The sequence below is a fragment of the Coregonus lavaretus genome (assembly GCF_964263955.1).
Source record: "Coregonus lavaretus genome assembly, chromosome: 1".
Lineage (NCBI taxonomy): Eukaryota > Metazoa > Chordata > Actinopteri > Salmoniformes > Salmonidae > Coregonus > Coregonus lavaretus.
In genome coordinates this window covers 14,610,753-14,628,030 of record NC_139988.1, presented here as the reverse complement: position 1 = coordinate 14,628,030, position 17,278 = coordinate 14,610,753, and the positions used below count along the sequence as shown (strand labels likewise).

The 17,278-nt window shown below is 44.9% G+C and overlaps 1 protein-coding gene across 1 annotated transcript; it reads left to right on the top strand.

Annotated features, from left to right (window-relative positions):
• The first annotated feature begins 247 nt into the window (after nucleotides 1-247).
• LOC311122368 (disks large-associated protein 5-like) lies at nucleotides 248-17,048 on the top strand. Its single transcript, XM_084158061.1, has 14 exons — nucleotides 248-360; nucleotides 599-843; nucleotides 4,529-4,698; nucleotides 4,930-5,001; nucleotides 5,731-5,815; nucleotides 5,931-6,207; nucleotides 6,667-6,846; nucleotides 6,956-7,044; nucleotides 7,188-7,348; nucleotides 8,012-8,375; nucleotides 8,610-9,481; nucleotides 9,577-9,754; nucleotides 9,857-9,900; nucleotides 16,553-17,048. The coding sequence occupies exons 2-14, from the start codon at nucleotides 603-605 to the stop codon at nucleotides 16,655-16,657; spliced, it is 2,838 nt and encodes a 945-aa protein (XP_084014187.1). The 5' UTR covers nucleotides 248-360; nucleotides 599-602; the 3' UTR covers nucleotides 16,658-17,048.
• Nucleotides 17,049-17,278: the final 230 nt, after the last annotated feature.

The window sequence follows — 17,278 nt, the reverse complement described above, 5'->3', positions numbered from 1 at the left end:
ATGATTACGCCAATGAGTTCTAGTCTTGTTGTACATCGATTACCCCCCAGGTACTTACAGTTGGAATAATTTTTTTGTGCCAAATTGTTTTGCCCACAAACACAAAAACAAAGTATCTCAGAAGAACACGTTCGAAATCATTAGCCTATCAGCGCGACGCTCCCGACCGGAAATCAGCCACTCAGCCAATTGGCATTGCCTAGCAGAATTTAGAATTTTCAAAACTGACCCGCCATATTGTTATTTTGAGTTAGCTAACTTGGAAGTCGTTTATCTGAGGACCCACGTCCAGAGAGGTTGCTATCTACCTGGACAGCTAGAACTTTGAAATCACCACTAACAACCACTTTTTCCCAACAGGTAAGAGTGCACAATGATAAAATACAATGTTGGTGAATGTTTCTCATTAACGTTAATACTAGATGGAGCATATTACGCGTCAGTGGCCAGCAGTGACTGCTCCTAACTTTAGCTGGCTAACTAGCTAACGTTTGCGAGATAGCTACAGTATAATCAATATATTTGTCTATAAAACGTGTAACTAGCTAGTAGTTCCATGCATTCTATATATATATTTATTTTATTTTATTTGTCACAGGATCATGGACTCCATGGAAGCTCGTTTCGGCCATCTGCGTCAGCGTGACACCAGTGTGGACATGCTGCGGGTGAAGATGTCTCGGAGACGGTCGCAGTCCCAGAAGGAGAACCGAGACAAGGCCCTGAACAGCCGCAGGCAGCTTGACAAACTCCCGGAGTTGGAATGTTCTCAACTGGACATGTCGGTTGTTGAAAATGTGTCAGTAGTTAAGGAAAAAGCACCGAATGCGAAACAAGTGAAAAGTGAGTTGTTTTTGTGTGTGGTGGTTCTGTTGTGCATTCGTGGTTTACTTATTTAGCAAGCTAAACAGTATTATCTAGGGCAGGGGTTCCCAAACGTTTTTCACTCAGTTCCCCCTACCAGCATTAGAACATCCCGCGCCCCCCTTGCACGCGCCACGTATATTTCTATGAGCACACGCTGTTCACACCCCTGTTGTTGGTGGACAGAAAATGTTGCAGGTTTAAAGCTCATTTTCTTGCAATTCTATAAATGTTGCAGTGTTTAATGTATATTCATATTATAATTGAGTGACTCAAACATTACAACAATATAAGGGCTGAAAAACCTAGCTAAAAAACGTTAACTGACATGGGCTTGTTGATCTGGACATTTCTGACAATTTATAAATACCTTTTTAAGGTCTGCAATGACTAACGTGACTGATACACTATCCAAATTTGACATTGCACCTTGTGTATTCTACCATTACCACAGAAGAATACGTTGAAAGCTGGACTGAGTTCCTTAAAAAATATATATATATATACACACACACAACACACTACCAGTCAAAAGTTTGGACACCAACTCATTCAAGGGTTTTTCTTTATTTTTACTATTTTTTTACATTGTAGAATAATAATGAAGACATCAAAACTATGAAATAACACATGGAATCATGTAGTAACCAAAAAAGTGTTAAACAAATCAAAATATATTTTATATTTGAGACTCTTCAAATAGCCACCCTTTGCCTTGACAGCTTTGCACACTCTTGGCATTCTCTCAACCAGCTTCACCTGGAATGCTTTTCCAACAGTCTTCAAGGAGTTCCCACATATGCTGAGCACTTGTTGGCTGCTTTTCCTTCACTCTGATCCGACTCATCCCAAACCATCTCAATTGGGTTGAGGTCGGGGGATCTGAACACAGCCTGGAGGTGTGTTGGGTCATTGTCCTGTTGAAAAACAAATGATAGTCCCACTAAGCCCAAACCAGATGGGATGGCGTATCGCTGTAGAATGCTGTGTTAGCCATGCTGGTTAAGTGTGCCTTGAATTCTAAATAAATCACAGACAGTGTCACCAGCAAAGCACCCCCACACCGTAACACCACCTCTTCCATGCGTTATGGTGGGAAATACACATGCGGAGATCATCCGTTCACCCACACCGCGTCTCACAAAGACACAGCGGTTGGAACCAAAAATCTCAAATTTGGACTCCAGACCAAAGGACAAATTTCCACCGGTCTAATGTCCATTGCTCGTGTTTCTTGGCCCAAGCAGGTCTCTTCTTCTTATTGGTATCCTTTAGTAGTGGTTTCTTTGCAGCAATTTGACCATGAAGGCCTGATTCACACAGTCTCCTCTGAACAGTTGATGTTGAGGTGTGGCTGTTACTTGAACTCTGTGAAGCATTTATTTGGGCTGCAATTTCTGAGGCTGGTAACTCTAATGAACTTATCCTCTGCAGCAGAGGTGACTCTGGTCTTCCATTCCTGTGGTGGTCCTCATGAGAGACAGTTTCATCATAGCGCTTGATGGTTTTTGTGACTGCACTTGAAGAAACTTTCAAAGTTCATGAAATGTTCCTTATTGACTGACCTTCATGTCTTAAAGTAATGATGGACTGTCGTTTCTCTTTGCTTATTTGAGCTGTTCTTGCCATAACATGGACTTGGTCTTTTACCAAATAGGGCTATCTTCTGTATACCCCCCCTACCTTGTCACAACACAACTGATTGGCTCAAACGCATTGAGAAGGAAATAAATTCCACAAATAACTTAAGAAGGCACACCTGTTAATTGAAATGCATTCCAGGTGACTACGTCATAAAGCTGGTTGAGAGAATGCCATGAGTGAAAGCTGTCATCAAGGCAAAGGGTGGCTACTTTGAAGAATCTCAAATATAAAATATATTTTGAGTTGTTTAACACTTTTTTTGTTTACTACATGATTCCATATGTTATTTCATAGTTTTGATGTCTTCACTATTATTCTACAATGTAAAAAATAGCAAAAATAAAGAAAAATCCTGGAATGAGTAGGTGTGTCCAAACTTTTGACTGGTACTGTATCTCTGAACAAAAATATAAACGCAACATAAAGTGTTGGTCCCATGTTTCATGAGCTGAAATAAAATATCCCAGAAACCTTCCATACACACAAGCTTATTTCTGTAAAATGTGTTTACATCCCTGTTAGTGAGAATTTCTCCTTTGCCAAGAAAATCCATCCACGTGACAGGTGTGGCATATCACGAAACTGATTGAACAGCATGATCATTACACAGGTGCACCTTGTGCTGGGGAGAATAAAAGGCCACTCAAATGTGCAGTTTTTGTCACACAACACAATGCCACAGATGTCTCATGTTTTGAGGGAACGTGCAATTGGCATGCTGACTGTATGAATGGCACCAGAGCTGTTGCCAGATAATTTAATGTTCATTTCTCTACCATAAGCCGCCTCCAACGTAGTTTTAGAGAATTTGGCAGTACATCCAACAGGCCTCACAACCGCAGACCATGTGTAACCACGCCAGGACCTCTACATCCGGCTTCTTCACCTGCGGAATCGTTTGAGACCAGCCACCCGGACCTAAGAATTTCTGCACAAACTGTCAAAAACCGTCTCAGGGAAGCTTATCTCTGTGCTCGTCATCCTCACCAAGGTCTTTACCTGACTGCAGTTCGGCGTCGTAATTAAATTCAGTGGGAAAATGCGCACCTTTGATGGCCGCTGGCATGCTGGAGAAGTGTGCGCTTCACGGATGATTCCTGGTTTCAACTGTACCGGGCAGATAATGGGACCCATCGGCATGTTTGGTTTTCGCCAGGCATAATGGAACACATCTCATCCAAAAAGTTGACTCCAGTTTGCCAAAAAGCACCTGGATGATCATCAAGACTATTGGAAGAATGTTCTATGGACAGATGAGTCAAAAGTATAACTTTTTGGATGACATGCATTCCACAATAAGAACCTAAAAAGCAACAAATTTACATTTTGGAATGGCCTAGTCAAAGGCCACACCTAATCCCAATTGAGATGTTGTGGCAGGACTTGAAACGAGCAGTTCATGCTTGAAAACCCACAAATGTCGCTGAGTTAAAGCAGTTCTGCATGGAAGAGTGGGCCAAAATTCTTCCACAGCGATGTGAGAGATCAACAACTACAGGAAGCGTTTGGTTGGAGTCATTGCCACTAAAGGTCAAACAACCAGTTATTGAGTGTAAGGGGGCAATTACTTTTTCACACTGGCATTGGGAGTTGCATAACTTTTTATGTAAGTGTTGTTATTTGTTCGCTCAGGTTCCCTTTATCTAATATTAGGTTTTGGTTGAAGATCTGATAACATTCAGTATTTAAAAAAAATATGCAAAAGTAAAGAAAATTAGGAAGGGTGCAAATACTTTTTCACAACACTATATATGTATTTATTATTTTGGGGGGGCCGCCGCACCCCCCCTACTGACCCAAGGGGTGCGTGCCCCACAGTTTGGGAACCACTGCTCTAGGTAATGTTACTGTAGCCAGGTTAGCTGGCTACAATATTTTATTCTCTGAAACTGGAGTATGTCAAAAAAAAATGAGCCTGAGCCTACTTCACCCTCATGCCTCTTCATCCTCCACTCCCACTAATATTATGTAATCCCACACTGATCTATTTTCTCTCTAACTCCCTCCTTCTTTTTCTCAGACGCTGCAGTGGAGGAGCGAATTAAAAAGCTGGCCCGTTACAAAGAGAAGAAGGAGCTTGTGAAGGAGAAAGAGAAGAGAGCAAGGGAGAAGAAGGGGGTGTTCAAGGTTGGGCTGTACCGGCCCCTGGCCCCTCTGCCTCAGGCCCCAGCTGCTACAATCAAAGCCAGGGTGAGAGGGCACAGTTTAACACTGACTCCGTATACTGCTGACATATCTGTAGATATTATATCCATCGTCCTTGGGAGTCACTGTTCAATCATTGATTTGATGAAGATGTGATTGACTCATCACCGGAGGTTGAACTTCGATGTGTCCAAAAAACATTAGCATATAAGAACAGAAGAACTGCTGTTCTTAGTGGTTGTTACATGGCCATAACTTGGCCTTTCCCCCAACCAGGCAACAACGGCAGTGGTCCAGCCCCAATCCACCAGAGTGACTCGCTCCAACATGAGGCAGCAGGCCCCCAAGGTAATTTTTCCTGCCAAGTCTACATTTGTTCTGCACATGTCTTTATATAAGATTTTCTGTTACATTATTTAGTCAAGAACTACAATAGCTGCTTTTTGGAATAACCATATAATTGACAATATGCAGTATTTTCTCTGTTCCATTGACCTAGTTACCACAATCTAATGACACTCTTCCTGTTTCAAGAAAAGGTTGGTGTTTCTTTACCCCCACCTTACCTCTAAAACAATTATTCCACCCTATATCATTTTACATTTTAGTCATTTAGCAGACGCTCTTATCCAGAGTGACTTACAGTTAGTGCATACATTATTTTTTACATACTGGCCCCCCGTGGGAATCAAACCCACAACCCTGGCGTTGCAAAAGCCATGCTGCTCCAAATCATCTTTAAATTGTGTGCATGATTCAACACCTGCTAACCCTTAACCTCTACCTGATTCTGTCTTAGTTGAACCAGCTGTGGTCAGGTCAACCAGGAGGACCAGGATCGCTATAGGTAACACTCCTAACTATGACAACAATCTGTCAACTGTACTATACACAGCTATTCTATACGTTACTCTCCATGCCTTTTGTTTTGCCAATTATTTGACCCTGGTAAACATATCCTTGACTTGTAACTTATGACTGTTATTTTTCCACTTTACTGCAGTTGAACAAGTAGTCAGAGCCCCATCCACAAGGTCAGCTAATATTCCTCCGGTCTCTGTGGCCCCTGTGGCAAAGGACAAACCTGCTGCAGCGCCCAAGACCAGATCAAATGCCAAGCAGTCTGCAGCACCACCTGTTGGCAGAGGGAGGAACACCAGGGGTGAGCATTGGCAGCTGACGTCCCAACCTTGTTATGCATCATTCTTCAACAACATTTTGCGTGCTTTTCAACGTTATTTCTGCATTCAAAAATTATGATTTGGCAATCTCTTTAGGGAGCAATAAGCAGGCTGCTGTGAAAGTGGACGAGCCATTAGAGGACCACAGGTCTGCCAGCCCCCCACCCCCCAGTGCAGAGGAGGAGGATGAGAAGATGGTAGAAGGCCCTGCTCCAGAACCTGTCCCATCCCAGGCCGACCCCATCCTCCCTCCAGCCCCCACCCCGTCCTCCTTCGCCCCCCAGGGCTTTGTGTTCCAGGCCCCAGCAGGCCTGTCCTCCTTCAAGCCCACCCCTCTCACTCCCCGCTCTGCAGACTCCTTCTTCAAACCCAGGTAACTTTGTGTGTTTGATTCCTCGCAACCTCTCTGCACCTTCATCCTCTCTGCACCTTCTTCCTCTCTGCACCTTCTTCCTCTCTGCACCTTCTCGAATGGCATTGGAGGAGACGATCACCTCAGATCTTCTCCTCCAATGAGTTTTAGGGGGTCGAGGAGAGGATTCGAGGAAATACTTTTTAGGGCGGCAGGTAGCCTAGTGGTTAAGAGCATTGGGCCAGTAACTGAAAGGTTGATGGTTGGAACCCCCGAGCCGACTGTAAAATCTGTCGATGTGCCCCAATTGCTTCTGTAAGTCCCGCTGTATAAGAGACATATTTACTAGGTTTAGTCAGATATATTTCTTCAGAGTATGAAAACCTGGTTGATATACCGTTACTGCTTATTAAAATATGACCGGCTGTCATTTTGTAGCTTTGTGTATGTACTAAACTGTTTTCATCCTCTCCTCTCCAGTGTCCCTGTTCTACACCCTGTTCCACTCTGGCCCTCTGATAACTTGGTAACCAAAATGGAACTCAGTGTTCCCTCTCCTGCCAAGTCCCCTTCTCACTCACCACCTCGCCCTTCTCCTACTCTGGCCCCTCTGTGTCTTCCGAGTCCCAAAGAACCAGAGCATGATGTGCCCTACTTCAGGTGAGGGTTACATTTTACCTGACAAATGCATCCATAAAATGTGAAACCAAGTCAACAGCTATGTTCCTCACCCAGACTAGTATTGGTGTATCATGTGAATGTCTGTCAGGTCAGTGGTGGTCAGTGAGACAGAGAGCCTGACAGAATTTTGTCAGCAGTGGGAGTCCAGGGTGGATGATGTCTCTGTCCCTGAAGAGAGTGAGTGACTCTTCATGTGTTTTAACCATTATAATGCTATTGATTCTGATTTCTATAAGCAAAATGAATCACAACACATTTCCTCAATGTATCCTTTTCTCTCATTACCTTTCCTAACTGTGTTGATCTCCATCCCTGTGAAGTGTGTGACCGTATGCGTACGGCGGTGGGCCAGGCCAGGCTGCTGATGAAGGAGAGGTTTGGTCAGTTCTCTGGCCTGGTGGATGACTGTGAGCTGGGCAGAGGAGAAAAGATCACCACCTGCACCGACCTGCAAGGCTTCTGGGACATGGTCTCCTACCAGGTGGGTTAGTGACTAGGAGGACATGGTCTCCTACCAGGTGGGTTAGTGACTAGGAGGACATGGTCTCCTACCAGGTGGGTTAGTGACTAGGAGGACATGGTCTCCTACCAGGTGGGTTAGTGACTAGGAGGACATGGTCTCCTACCAGGTGGGTTAGTGACTAGGAGGACATGGTCTCCTACCAGGTGGGTTAGTGACTAGGAGGACATGGTCTCCTACCAGGTGGGTTAGTGACTAGGAGGGCATGGTCTCCTACCAGGTGGGTTAGTGACTAGGAGGGCATGGTCTCCTACCAGGTGGGTTAGTGACTAGGAGGACATGGTCTCCTACCAGGTGGGTTAGTGACTAGGAGGACATGGTCTCCTACCAGGTGGGTTAGTGACTAGGAGGACATGGTCTCCTACCAGGTGGGTTAGTGACTAGGAGGGCATGGTCTACGGTGTGTGTGTGTAGAATTAGATGAACAGACAGTCAGACACTGGTGGTTAAACTCTGTTGATGCCTGTCTGTTAACACTAAAGCTAAACTATACTAGCTACCTCTAGGAAGAATGACCACCTAGATTGGTACAGAATTCTAAAAGGTTGAAAATGTGGATGCAAGCTTTCTAAAAAGAGCACCCCCTCTTCTCGCTCTCTCCTTGTTCGACTCTTCCTCTGTCAGGTAGAGGACGTGAACAAGAAGTTTGGTGCTCTGAAGGAGGCAGAGTCTAAGGGTTGGCAGGAGGAGAGCAAGCCCCCACCACGACAGAGGAAGGTGGTCAAGAAGCCGCCCTCTGCTCTGGTGCCTAAGCCTGCCGGTGGTGCTGTCGCCAAGTCTCGTCTGGCTGCCATCAAGGCTGCAATAAAGGCCAAGCAGCAGGCTGCAGAGGCAGAGAAGGCAAGGCAGGCCGCAGGGCCAGGCAGTGCTGTGGACAACCCTGCTCCAGCTCCTCAGGACCCCCAGGCGGAGACCCAGGCCCCAGAGCCACCGGTGGTGGTGTTCCAGGGAGGCTTCTTCCAGGTTGAGAGTCCTGCCAAACTCACAGGTGAGACTCATACCTCCACCGTTCTTCACCCACACTTCCTCAACTGCTGTGATGCTCAGAGATATTGATGGAGGCAGAGAAAGATGTGTAGAATGGCAGGCCGAAAGGTTTGTTCGGACCTGGAAGACCCCTGGCCTCTCCCTCTGTCAGTGTTCGAGGTACCTGGTAAAGCTGTGTAGAGATTGTAAGTTGGTCATTGACTGATTGCTGTATGGTCTGTCTGTTTCTTTCCAGGCTCTGTGAGGAGATCCACCCGTGTATCTGCCATGCCTCAGGCTTCTCCCTGTTCAGTCACCAAGTTCTCCACCTCTGGCAGAACCCGCCACTCCAACACTGCTGCAGCTGCACACGCCTCCCAACTCCCCTGCCTCACCCTCTCCCCTGCTCACCCCACCCTCACCCCTGCCTGCTCCACCCTCACCCCTGCCTGCCCGTCTGATGCCACCCCACTCCGTACCCCTCACACTGATCATGAACCTCAGTCCTACACCCTGGCCCAAAGTAGCCCCACCAGAGTCTCTCTCTGCTTCTCACCAGTCAAAGAAGCTCTGATGGACACCCAGTCAGAGGAAGGCCCCAGCAACCAACCAGAGCTAGCCTCTGTGCAGAATGACGTCACTCCTGACCAACCAGAGCCCGAGAGCATGCAGGAAGCTGTAGCTTGTGACCAATCGGAGCTTGTTTCAGAGCCCACTGTTTGCCCTGAGGAGCACTCTGTGAGCTGTGAGTCTGAAGAAATCAGCCAATCACCATCCAACACACAACAGCTGACCAATGACGAACAGCACCAAGAAGCCTTCAGCCAAACAGTGTTGGCCACAGAGGAGCCCAACCAATTAGAGCTCCAGGACAGAAAAGAGGCTTTAGAGGCCTACGATACCAGCCTACCCCTCTCACCCTCACTGCCCCACACCCAAGTCAGGAGCCCTGCCTTCAGCTTCAACCTCTCCCCCACCCCAGCCAGGCCAAGACTTACTGAGGCCAGCCTATCTCCTCTCTCCTGCCTGGTGCCCCCCTCCTCTCCTCCTGCTGTCCAGGTCTCCCTCAGCTTCCCAGCTGATGCCGACGTACCAGTGACCGTGACTCCAGACACTTCCATCACTGAGGTAAGTGTTTTGTAAAAGAAGATGTCTCATCTTTATGTATTTCTAAATTACTGGCAAGAGTTAATCTATTTTTTTTCTTTCTCAAAATACACCAGGGTATTCCAGGTTTGGACTTTGAGCGCTACCTCCAACCTGCAGTGAGGTGCAGCCTGTCGCCACGGGAGCTGGCTGTTGCCGAGGAGATGCTGTCGCCCATGGCGATAGACGTAGAAATGGAGACTCCATTGGCTCCGTCTGGAGAGCCCCCTCAGGAGGAAGTGTCGACTCCCACAGGTAACGTGTTTGTGCTTGGATACGGTTAGTCCTAGATATTTGTATTCCTTATGGTGGATTTGTTTTCATTTTTATTTTCCCTCCTTCTCACTCCCATCACAGCTTTTCCCAGTTTGGCACAAATGTTGACCCCACGGACCACACAGGTTAACTTCCTTGTTTTACCCTCTTCTTTCTCTCTTGCGTGTGTGTACAGTGCCTTCGGAAAGTTTTTAGACCCCTTGACTTTTTCCACATTTTCTTACATTACAGCCTATTTCTAAAATTGATTGAATAAATAAAAATCCTCAGCAATCTACACACACTACCCCATAATGACAAAGAAAAAACAGGTTTTTAGATATTTTAGCAAATGTATTAAATTTAAAAAACAGATACCTTATTTACATAAGTATTCAGACCCTTTGCTATGAGACTCGAAATTGAGTTCAGGTGCATCTGGTTTCCATTAATCATCCTTGTGATGTTTCTACAACTTGATTGGAGTCCACCTGTGGTAAATTCAATTGATTGGACATGATTTGGAAAGGTGCACACCTGTCTATATAAGGTCCCACAGTTGACAGTGCATGTCAGAGCAAAAACCAAGCCATGAGGTCGAAGGAATTGTCTGTAGAACCAAGAGACAGGATTGTGTCGAGAAACAGATCTGGGGAAGGGTACCAAAAAATGTCTGCATCATTGAAGGTCCCCAAGAACACAGTGGCCTCCATCATTCTTAAATGGAAGACGTTTGGAACCACCAAGACTCTTCCTAGAGCTTGCCGCTCGGCCAAACTGAGCAATCGGGGGAGAAGGGCCTTGGTCAGGGAGGTGACCAAGAACCCGATGGTCACTCTGACAGAGCTCTAGAGTTCCTCTGTGGAGATGGGAGAGCCTTCCAGAAGGACAACCATCTGTGCAGCACTCCACCAATCACGCCTTTATGGTAGAGTGGCCAGAAGGAAGCCACTCCTCAGTAAAAGGCACATGACAGCCCACTTGGAGTTTGCCAAAAGGCACCTAAAGACTCAGACCATGAGAAACAAGATTCTCTGGTCTGATGAAACCAAGATTGAACTCTTTGGCCTGAATGCCAAGTGTCACGTTTGGAGGAAACCTGGCACCATCCCTACGGTGAAGCATGGCTGTGGCAGCATCATGCTGTGGGGATGTTTTTCAGCAGCAGGGACTGGGAGACTAGTCAGGATCGAGGCAAAGATTAACGGAGCAAAGTACAGAGAGATTCTTGATAACCTGCTCAGAACCTCAGACTGGGGCGATGGTTCACCTTCCAACAGGACAACGACCCTAAGCACACAGCCAAGACAACGCATGAGTGGCTTTGGGACAAGTCTCTGAATGTCCTTGAGTGGCCCAGCCAGAGCCCGGACTTGAACCCGATCGAACATCTCTGAAGTGACCTGAAAATAGCTGTAAAGCGACGCTCCCCATCCAACCTGACAGAGCTTGAGAGGATCTGCAGAGAAGAATGGGAGAAACTCCCCAAATACAGGTGTGCCAAGCTTGTAGCGTCATACCCAAGAATACTTGAGGCTGTAATTGCTGCCAAAGGTGCTTTTAACAAAGTACTGAGTAAAGGGTCTGAATACTTATATAAATGTGATATTTCCGTTTTTTTGTTTGTAATACATTTGCACAAATTTCTAAAATCCTGTTTTTGCTTTGTCATTATGGGGTATTGTGTGTAGATTGAGGGGAAATAAAGAATTGAATCAATTTTAGAGTAAGGCTGTAACGTAACAAAGTGGAAAAAGTCAAGGGGTATAAATACTTTCCAAATGCAGTGTGTGTGTATGTATGTTCAGTGGGGAGAAGAAGTATTTCATACACTGCCGATTTTGCAGGTTTTCCTACTTACAAAGCATGTAGAGGTCTGTAATTTTTATCATATGTACACTTCAACTGTGAGAGACGGAATCTAAAACAAAAATCCAGAAAATCACATTGTATGATTTTTAAGTAATTAATTTGCATTTTATTGCATGACATAAGTATTTGATACATCAGAAAAGCAGAACTTAATATTTGGTACAGAAACCTTTGTTTGCAATTACAGAGATCATACGTTTCCTGTAGGTCTTGATCAGGTATGCACACACTGCAGCAGGGATTTTGGCCCACTCCTCCATATAGACCTTCTCCAGATCCTTCAGGTTTCGGGGCTGTCGCTGGGCAATATGGACTTTCAGCTCCCTCCAAATATGTTCTATTGGGTTCAGGTCTGGAGACTGGCTAGGCCACTCCAGGACCTTGAGATGCTTCTTACGGAGCCACTCCTTAGTTGCCCTGGCTGTGTGTTTCGGGTCGTTGTCATGCTGGAAGAGCCAGCCACGACCCATCTTCAATGCTCTTACTGAGGGAAGGAGGTTGTTGGCCAAGATCTCGCAATACATGGCCCCATCCATCCTCCCCTCAATACGGTGCAGTCGTCCTGTCCCCTTTGCAGAAAAGCATCCCCAAAGAATGATGTTTCCACCTCCATGCTTCACGGTTGGGATGGTGTTCTTGGCGTTGTACTCATCCTTCTTCTTCCTCCAAACACGGCGAGTGGAGTTTAGACCAAAAAGCTCTATTTTTGTCTCATCAGACCACATGACCTTCTCCCATTCCTCCTCTGGATCATCCAGATGGTCATTGGCAAACTTCAGATGGGCCTGGACATGCGCTGGCTTGAGCAGGGGGACCTTGCGTGCGCTGCAGGATTTTAATCCATGACGGCGTAGTGTGTTACTAATGGTTTTCTTTGAGACTGTGGTCCCAGCTCTCTTCAGGTCATTGACCAGGTCCTGCCGTGTAGTTCTGGGCTGATCACTCACCTTCCTCATGATCATTGATGCCCCACGAGGTGAGATCTTGCATGGAGCCCCAGACCGAGGGTGATTGACCGTCATCTTGAACTTCTTCCATTTTCTAATAATTGCGCCAACAGTTGTTGCCTTCTCACCAAGCTGCTTGCCTATTTTCCTGTAGACCATCCCAGTCTTGTGCAGGTCTACAATTTTATCCCTGATGTCCTTACACAGCTCTCTGGTCTTGGCCATTGTGGAGAGGTTGGAGTCTGTTTGATTGAGTGTGTGGACAGGTGTATTTTATACAGGTAATGAGTTCAAACAGGTGCAGTTAATACAGGTAATGAGTGGAGAACAGGAGGGCTTCTTAAAGAAAAACTAACAGGTCTGTGAGAGCCGGAATTCTTACTGGTTGGTAGGTGATTAAATACACTGCTCAAAAAAATAAAGGGAACACTAAAATAACACATCCTAGATCTGAATGAATGAAATAATCTTATTAAATACTTTTTTCTTTACATAGTTGAATGTGCTGACAACAAAATCACACACATTATCAATGGAAATCAAATTTATCAACCCATGGAGGTCTGGATTTGGAGTCACCCTCAAAATTAAAGTGGAAAACCACACTACAGGCTGATCCAACTTTGATGTAATGTCCTTAAAACAAGTCAAAATGAGGCTCAGTAGTGTGTGTGGCCTCCACGTGCCTGTATAACCTCCCTACAACGCCTGGGCATGCTCCTGATGAGGTGGCGGATGGTCTCCTGAGGGATCTCCTCCCAGACCTGGACAAAAGCATCCGCCAACTCCTGGACAGTCTGTGGTACAACGTGGCGTTGGTGGATGGAGCGAGACATGATGTCCCAGATGTGCTCAATTGGATTCAGGTCTGGGGAACGGGCAGGCCAGTCCATAGCATCAATGCCTTCCTCTTGCAGGAACTGCTGACACACTCCAGCCACATGAGGTCTTGCATTAGGAGGAACCCAGGGCCAACCGCACCAGCATATGGTCTCACAAGGGGTCTGAGGATCTCATCTCGGTACCTAATGGCAGTCAGGCTACCTCTGGCCCCCCCCAAAGAAATGCCACCCCACACCATGACTGACCCACCGCCAAACCGGTCATGCTGGAGGATGTTGCAGGCAGCAGAACGTTCTCCACTGTGTCTCCAGACTCTGTCACATGCTCAGTGTGAACCTGCTTTCATCTGTGAAGAGCACAGGGTGCCAGTGGCGAATTTGCCAATCTTGGTGTTCTCTGGCAAATGCCAAACGTCCTGCACGGTGTTGGGCTGTAAGCACAACCCCCACCTGTGAACGTCGGGCCCTCATACCACCCTCATGGAGTCTGTTTCTGACCGTTTGAGCAGACACATGCACATTTATGGCCTGCTGGAGGTCATCTTGCAGGGCTCTGGCAGTGCTCCTCCTTGCACAAAGGCGGAGGTAGCGGTCCTGCTGCTGGGTTGTTGCCCTCCTACGGCCTCCTCCACGTCTCCTGATGTACTGGCCTGTCTCCTGGTAGCGCCTCCATGTTCTGGACACTACGCTGACAGACACAGCAAACCTTCTTGCCACAGCTCGCATTGATGTGCCATCCTGGATGAGCTGCACTACCTGAGCCACTTGTGTGGGTTGTAGACTCAGTCTCATGCTACCACTAGAGTGAAAGCACCGCCAGCATTCAAAAGTGACCACATCAGCCAGGAAGCATAGGAACTGAGAAGTGGTCTGTGATCACCAACTGCAAAACCAGTCCTTTATTGGGGGTGTCTTGCTAATTGCCTATAATTTCCACCTGTTGTCTATTCCATTTGCACAACAGCATGTGATATTTATTGTCAATCAGTGTTGCTTCCTAAGTGGACAGTTTGATTTCACAGAAGTGTGATTGACTTGGAGTTACATTGTGTTGTTTAAGTGTTCCCTTTATTTTTTTGAGCAGTGTACTTATGTCATGCAATAAAATGCAAATTAATTACTTAAAAATCATACAATGTGATTTTCTGGATTTTTGTTTTAGATTCCGTCTCTCACAATTAAAGTGTACCTATGATAAAAAATTACAGACCTCTACATGCTTTGTAAGTAGGAAAACCTGCAAAATCGGCAGTGTATCAAATACTTGTTCTCCCCACTGTGTGTGTATGTATGTGTGTATGTGTATATATATATATATGAGAGCGCGCGTACAGGTACAGTGCCTTATACCCCTTGACTTATTTTACATTTTGTTGTTACAGCCTAAATTTAAAGTGGATTCAATTGATTTTTTTCTCACCCATCTACACACAATACTGCATCGTGAAAACATTTTGTAAATGTATAGAAAATATTATATAGAAATATCTAGTTTACATAAGTATTCACACCCCTCAGTCAGTACTTTGTAGAAGCACCTTTGACAGCGATTACAGCTGTGAGTCTTTCTGGGTACGTCTCTTAAGAGCTTTCCACACCTGGATTGTGCAACATTTGCCCATTCTGTCAAATTTCGTTGTTGATCATTGCTAGACAACCATGTTCAAGTAGATTTAAGTCAACTGTAACTCAGGAACATTCACGGTATTCTGGACAAAAAGTTAAATGCTTTGCCACATTTTTTTGCAGTATTACTTTAGTGCCTTGTTGCAAACAGGATGCATGTTTAGGATTTTTTTTATACTGTTCAGGCTTCCTTTTCACTCTGTCAATTAGGTTAGTATTGTGGAGTAACTACAATGTTGCTGATCCATCCTCAGTGTTCTATCACAGCCATTAAACTCTGTAGCTGTTTTTAAAGTCACCATTGGCCTCATGGTAAAATCCCTGAGCAGTTTCCTTCCTCTCCAGCAACTGAGTTAGGAAGGACACCTGTATCTTTGTAGTGACTGGGTACATTGATACACCATCCAAAGTGCAATTAATAACTTCACCATGCTCAAAGGAATATTCCGTGTGCTTGTAGATGTTTTTTTTTTTTTTTTACCCATCTACCAACAGGTGCCCTTTGCGAGACATTGGAAAACCTCCCTGATCTTTGTTGAAATTCAATGCTTGACGATGGGACCTTACAAATGATCTGTATGTGTGGGGTACGGAGTTGAGTTAGTCATTCAAAATTCATGTTAAACACTATTATTGCACACAGTGAGTCCATGCAACTTATTATGTGACTTGTTAAATAAATTCTTACTCCTGAACTTATTTAGGCTTGCCATAACAAAGGGGTTGAATACGTATTGACTCTAGACATTTCAGCTTTAAAGTTAATTAATTTGTTAAAAATAAAATATAAAATAATTCCACTTTGACATGGGGTATTGTGTGTAGGCCAGTGACACAGCATCTCAATTTAATCCATTTTAAATTCAGGCTGTTACAACAAAATGTGGAAAAAGTCAAGGGGTGTGAATAATTTCTGAAGGCACGAGCTGCCAGAACAGCTTCAATGCAGCTTGACATAGTCTACAAGTGTCTGGAACTCTATTGGAGGGATGTGAAACTATTCTTCCACTTGACATTGGTGGTGGAAAATGTTGTCTCAGGTGCCGCTCCAGAATCTCCCATAAGTGTTCAATTTGGTTGAGATCTGGTGACTGAGACACACCCTATACTCCTTTGAGACCCCTTTCAAAGTCTGAGCTCTCTTCTAGCCACAATAATGGGCAACTGGGCATTTTATATAAGACCCTAAGCATGATGGGATGTTGATTGCTTAATTGAAGTGCCTTCTTTCAATTTACTTTGTATCCCTCATTTACTCAAGTGTATCCTTAATTTTGGCAGTAATTTTGGCAGATGAACATTATGCTCTTTCCATGACTGACCAGGTGAAAGCTCTGATCCTTTATTTATGTCTCTTGTTAAATCCACTTTAATCAGTTTAGATAAAGGGGAGAAGACAGGTTAAAGAATGATTTTTAAACCTAGACAAATGAGACATGGATTGGCAAAAGGTATGAATTCCTCTCAACTGACCCATGCTGTCCCTATTTCTTCTCTCCTCTCTCCTCCAGCCAGTTGAGTCACGCCTGTTGCTGTTCACCCCTGATCAGATGGACAGAGTGAGACAGTCCATTTGCCCCAGTGACCTCATGTCGTTCACACCTCCCTCTGATTGATAGAACGAGCAACTGATGAGACTGATATGCATAACTGCTGTTGTATATTTTTCTATTTTGTCTACATATAGCGAGACTAGTTTAAAGTCTCTAAAATAAACATTTTTATATGCATTGTTTTATTTTATTTTAAACTCATTGTCAGAAAATAGTTTTTTTTGTAACTTTCCTTACACTGTTTTGTGCTATCTGTACTACATTATTATTTAAATACCAAAAAGGCACCAGGTAGTGTTAACTAGTAACCACGTTCTATATGGAGCCCAGATGTCCAGCTTTTGTATACAAAATCAACTTTGTTTATTTTTAGCTTAAATTCTGTTACCGGTATATTGAATATGCGTGTGGAAAAACCTTTTGATTTGTGTAAATAAAATGTAGATTCTTCACATTTGCTACCAACAGACTAATTTTTTATGCCTCTCCTTTGACAACTATAGCATTGAGTCTAGACCAAACAATGACTGAATCCCAAAACACTTGTCCCACTCCAGTAACTAAGTGTGAAATGCATGTTATTGACATCATAGAGAACTGTTCTGACTATGCTCTGAACAGGTCTGTTTTTCTATCCAGGACTAATTTTAATCTGGCCATACAGTTCTATGGAGCCCAGACTAC

What these genes read in the sequence shown, in the direction of transcription:
- LOC311122368 (XM_084158061.1), top strand. Translation starts at nt 603, where the DNA reads ATGGACTCCATGGAAGCTCGTTTCGGCCATCTGCGTCAGCGTGACACC. An exon ending in GGGACATGGTCTCCTACCAG is followed by an intron (nt 7,349 to 8,011) that starts GTGGGTTAGTGA and finishes TTCCTCTGTCAG; the next exon opens with GTAGAGGACGTGAACAAGAA. An exon ending in TGACCCCACGGACCACACAG is followed by an intron (nt 9,901 to 16,552) that starts GTTAACTTCCTT and finishes TCTCTCCTCCAG; the next exon opens with CCAGTTGAGTCACGCCTGTT.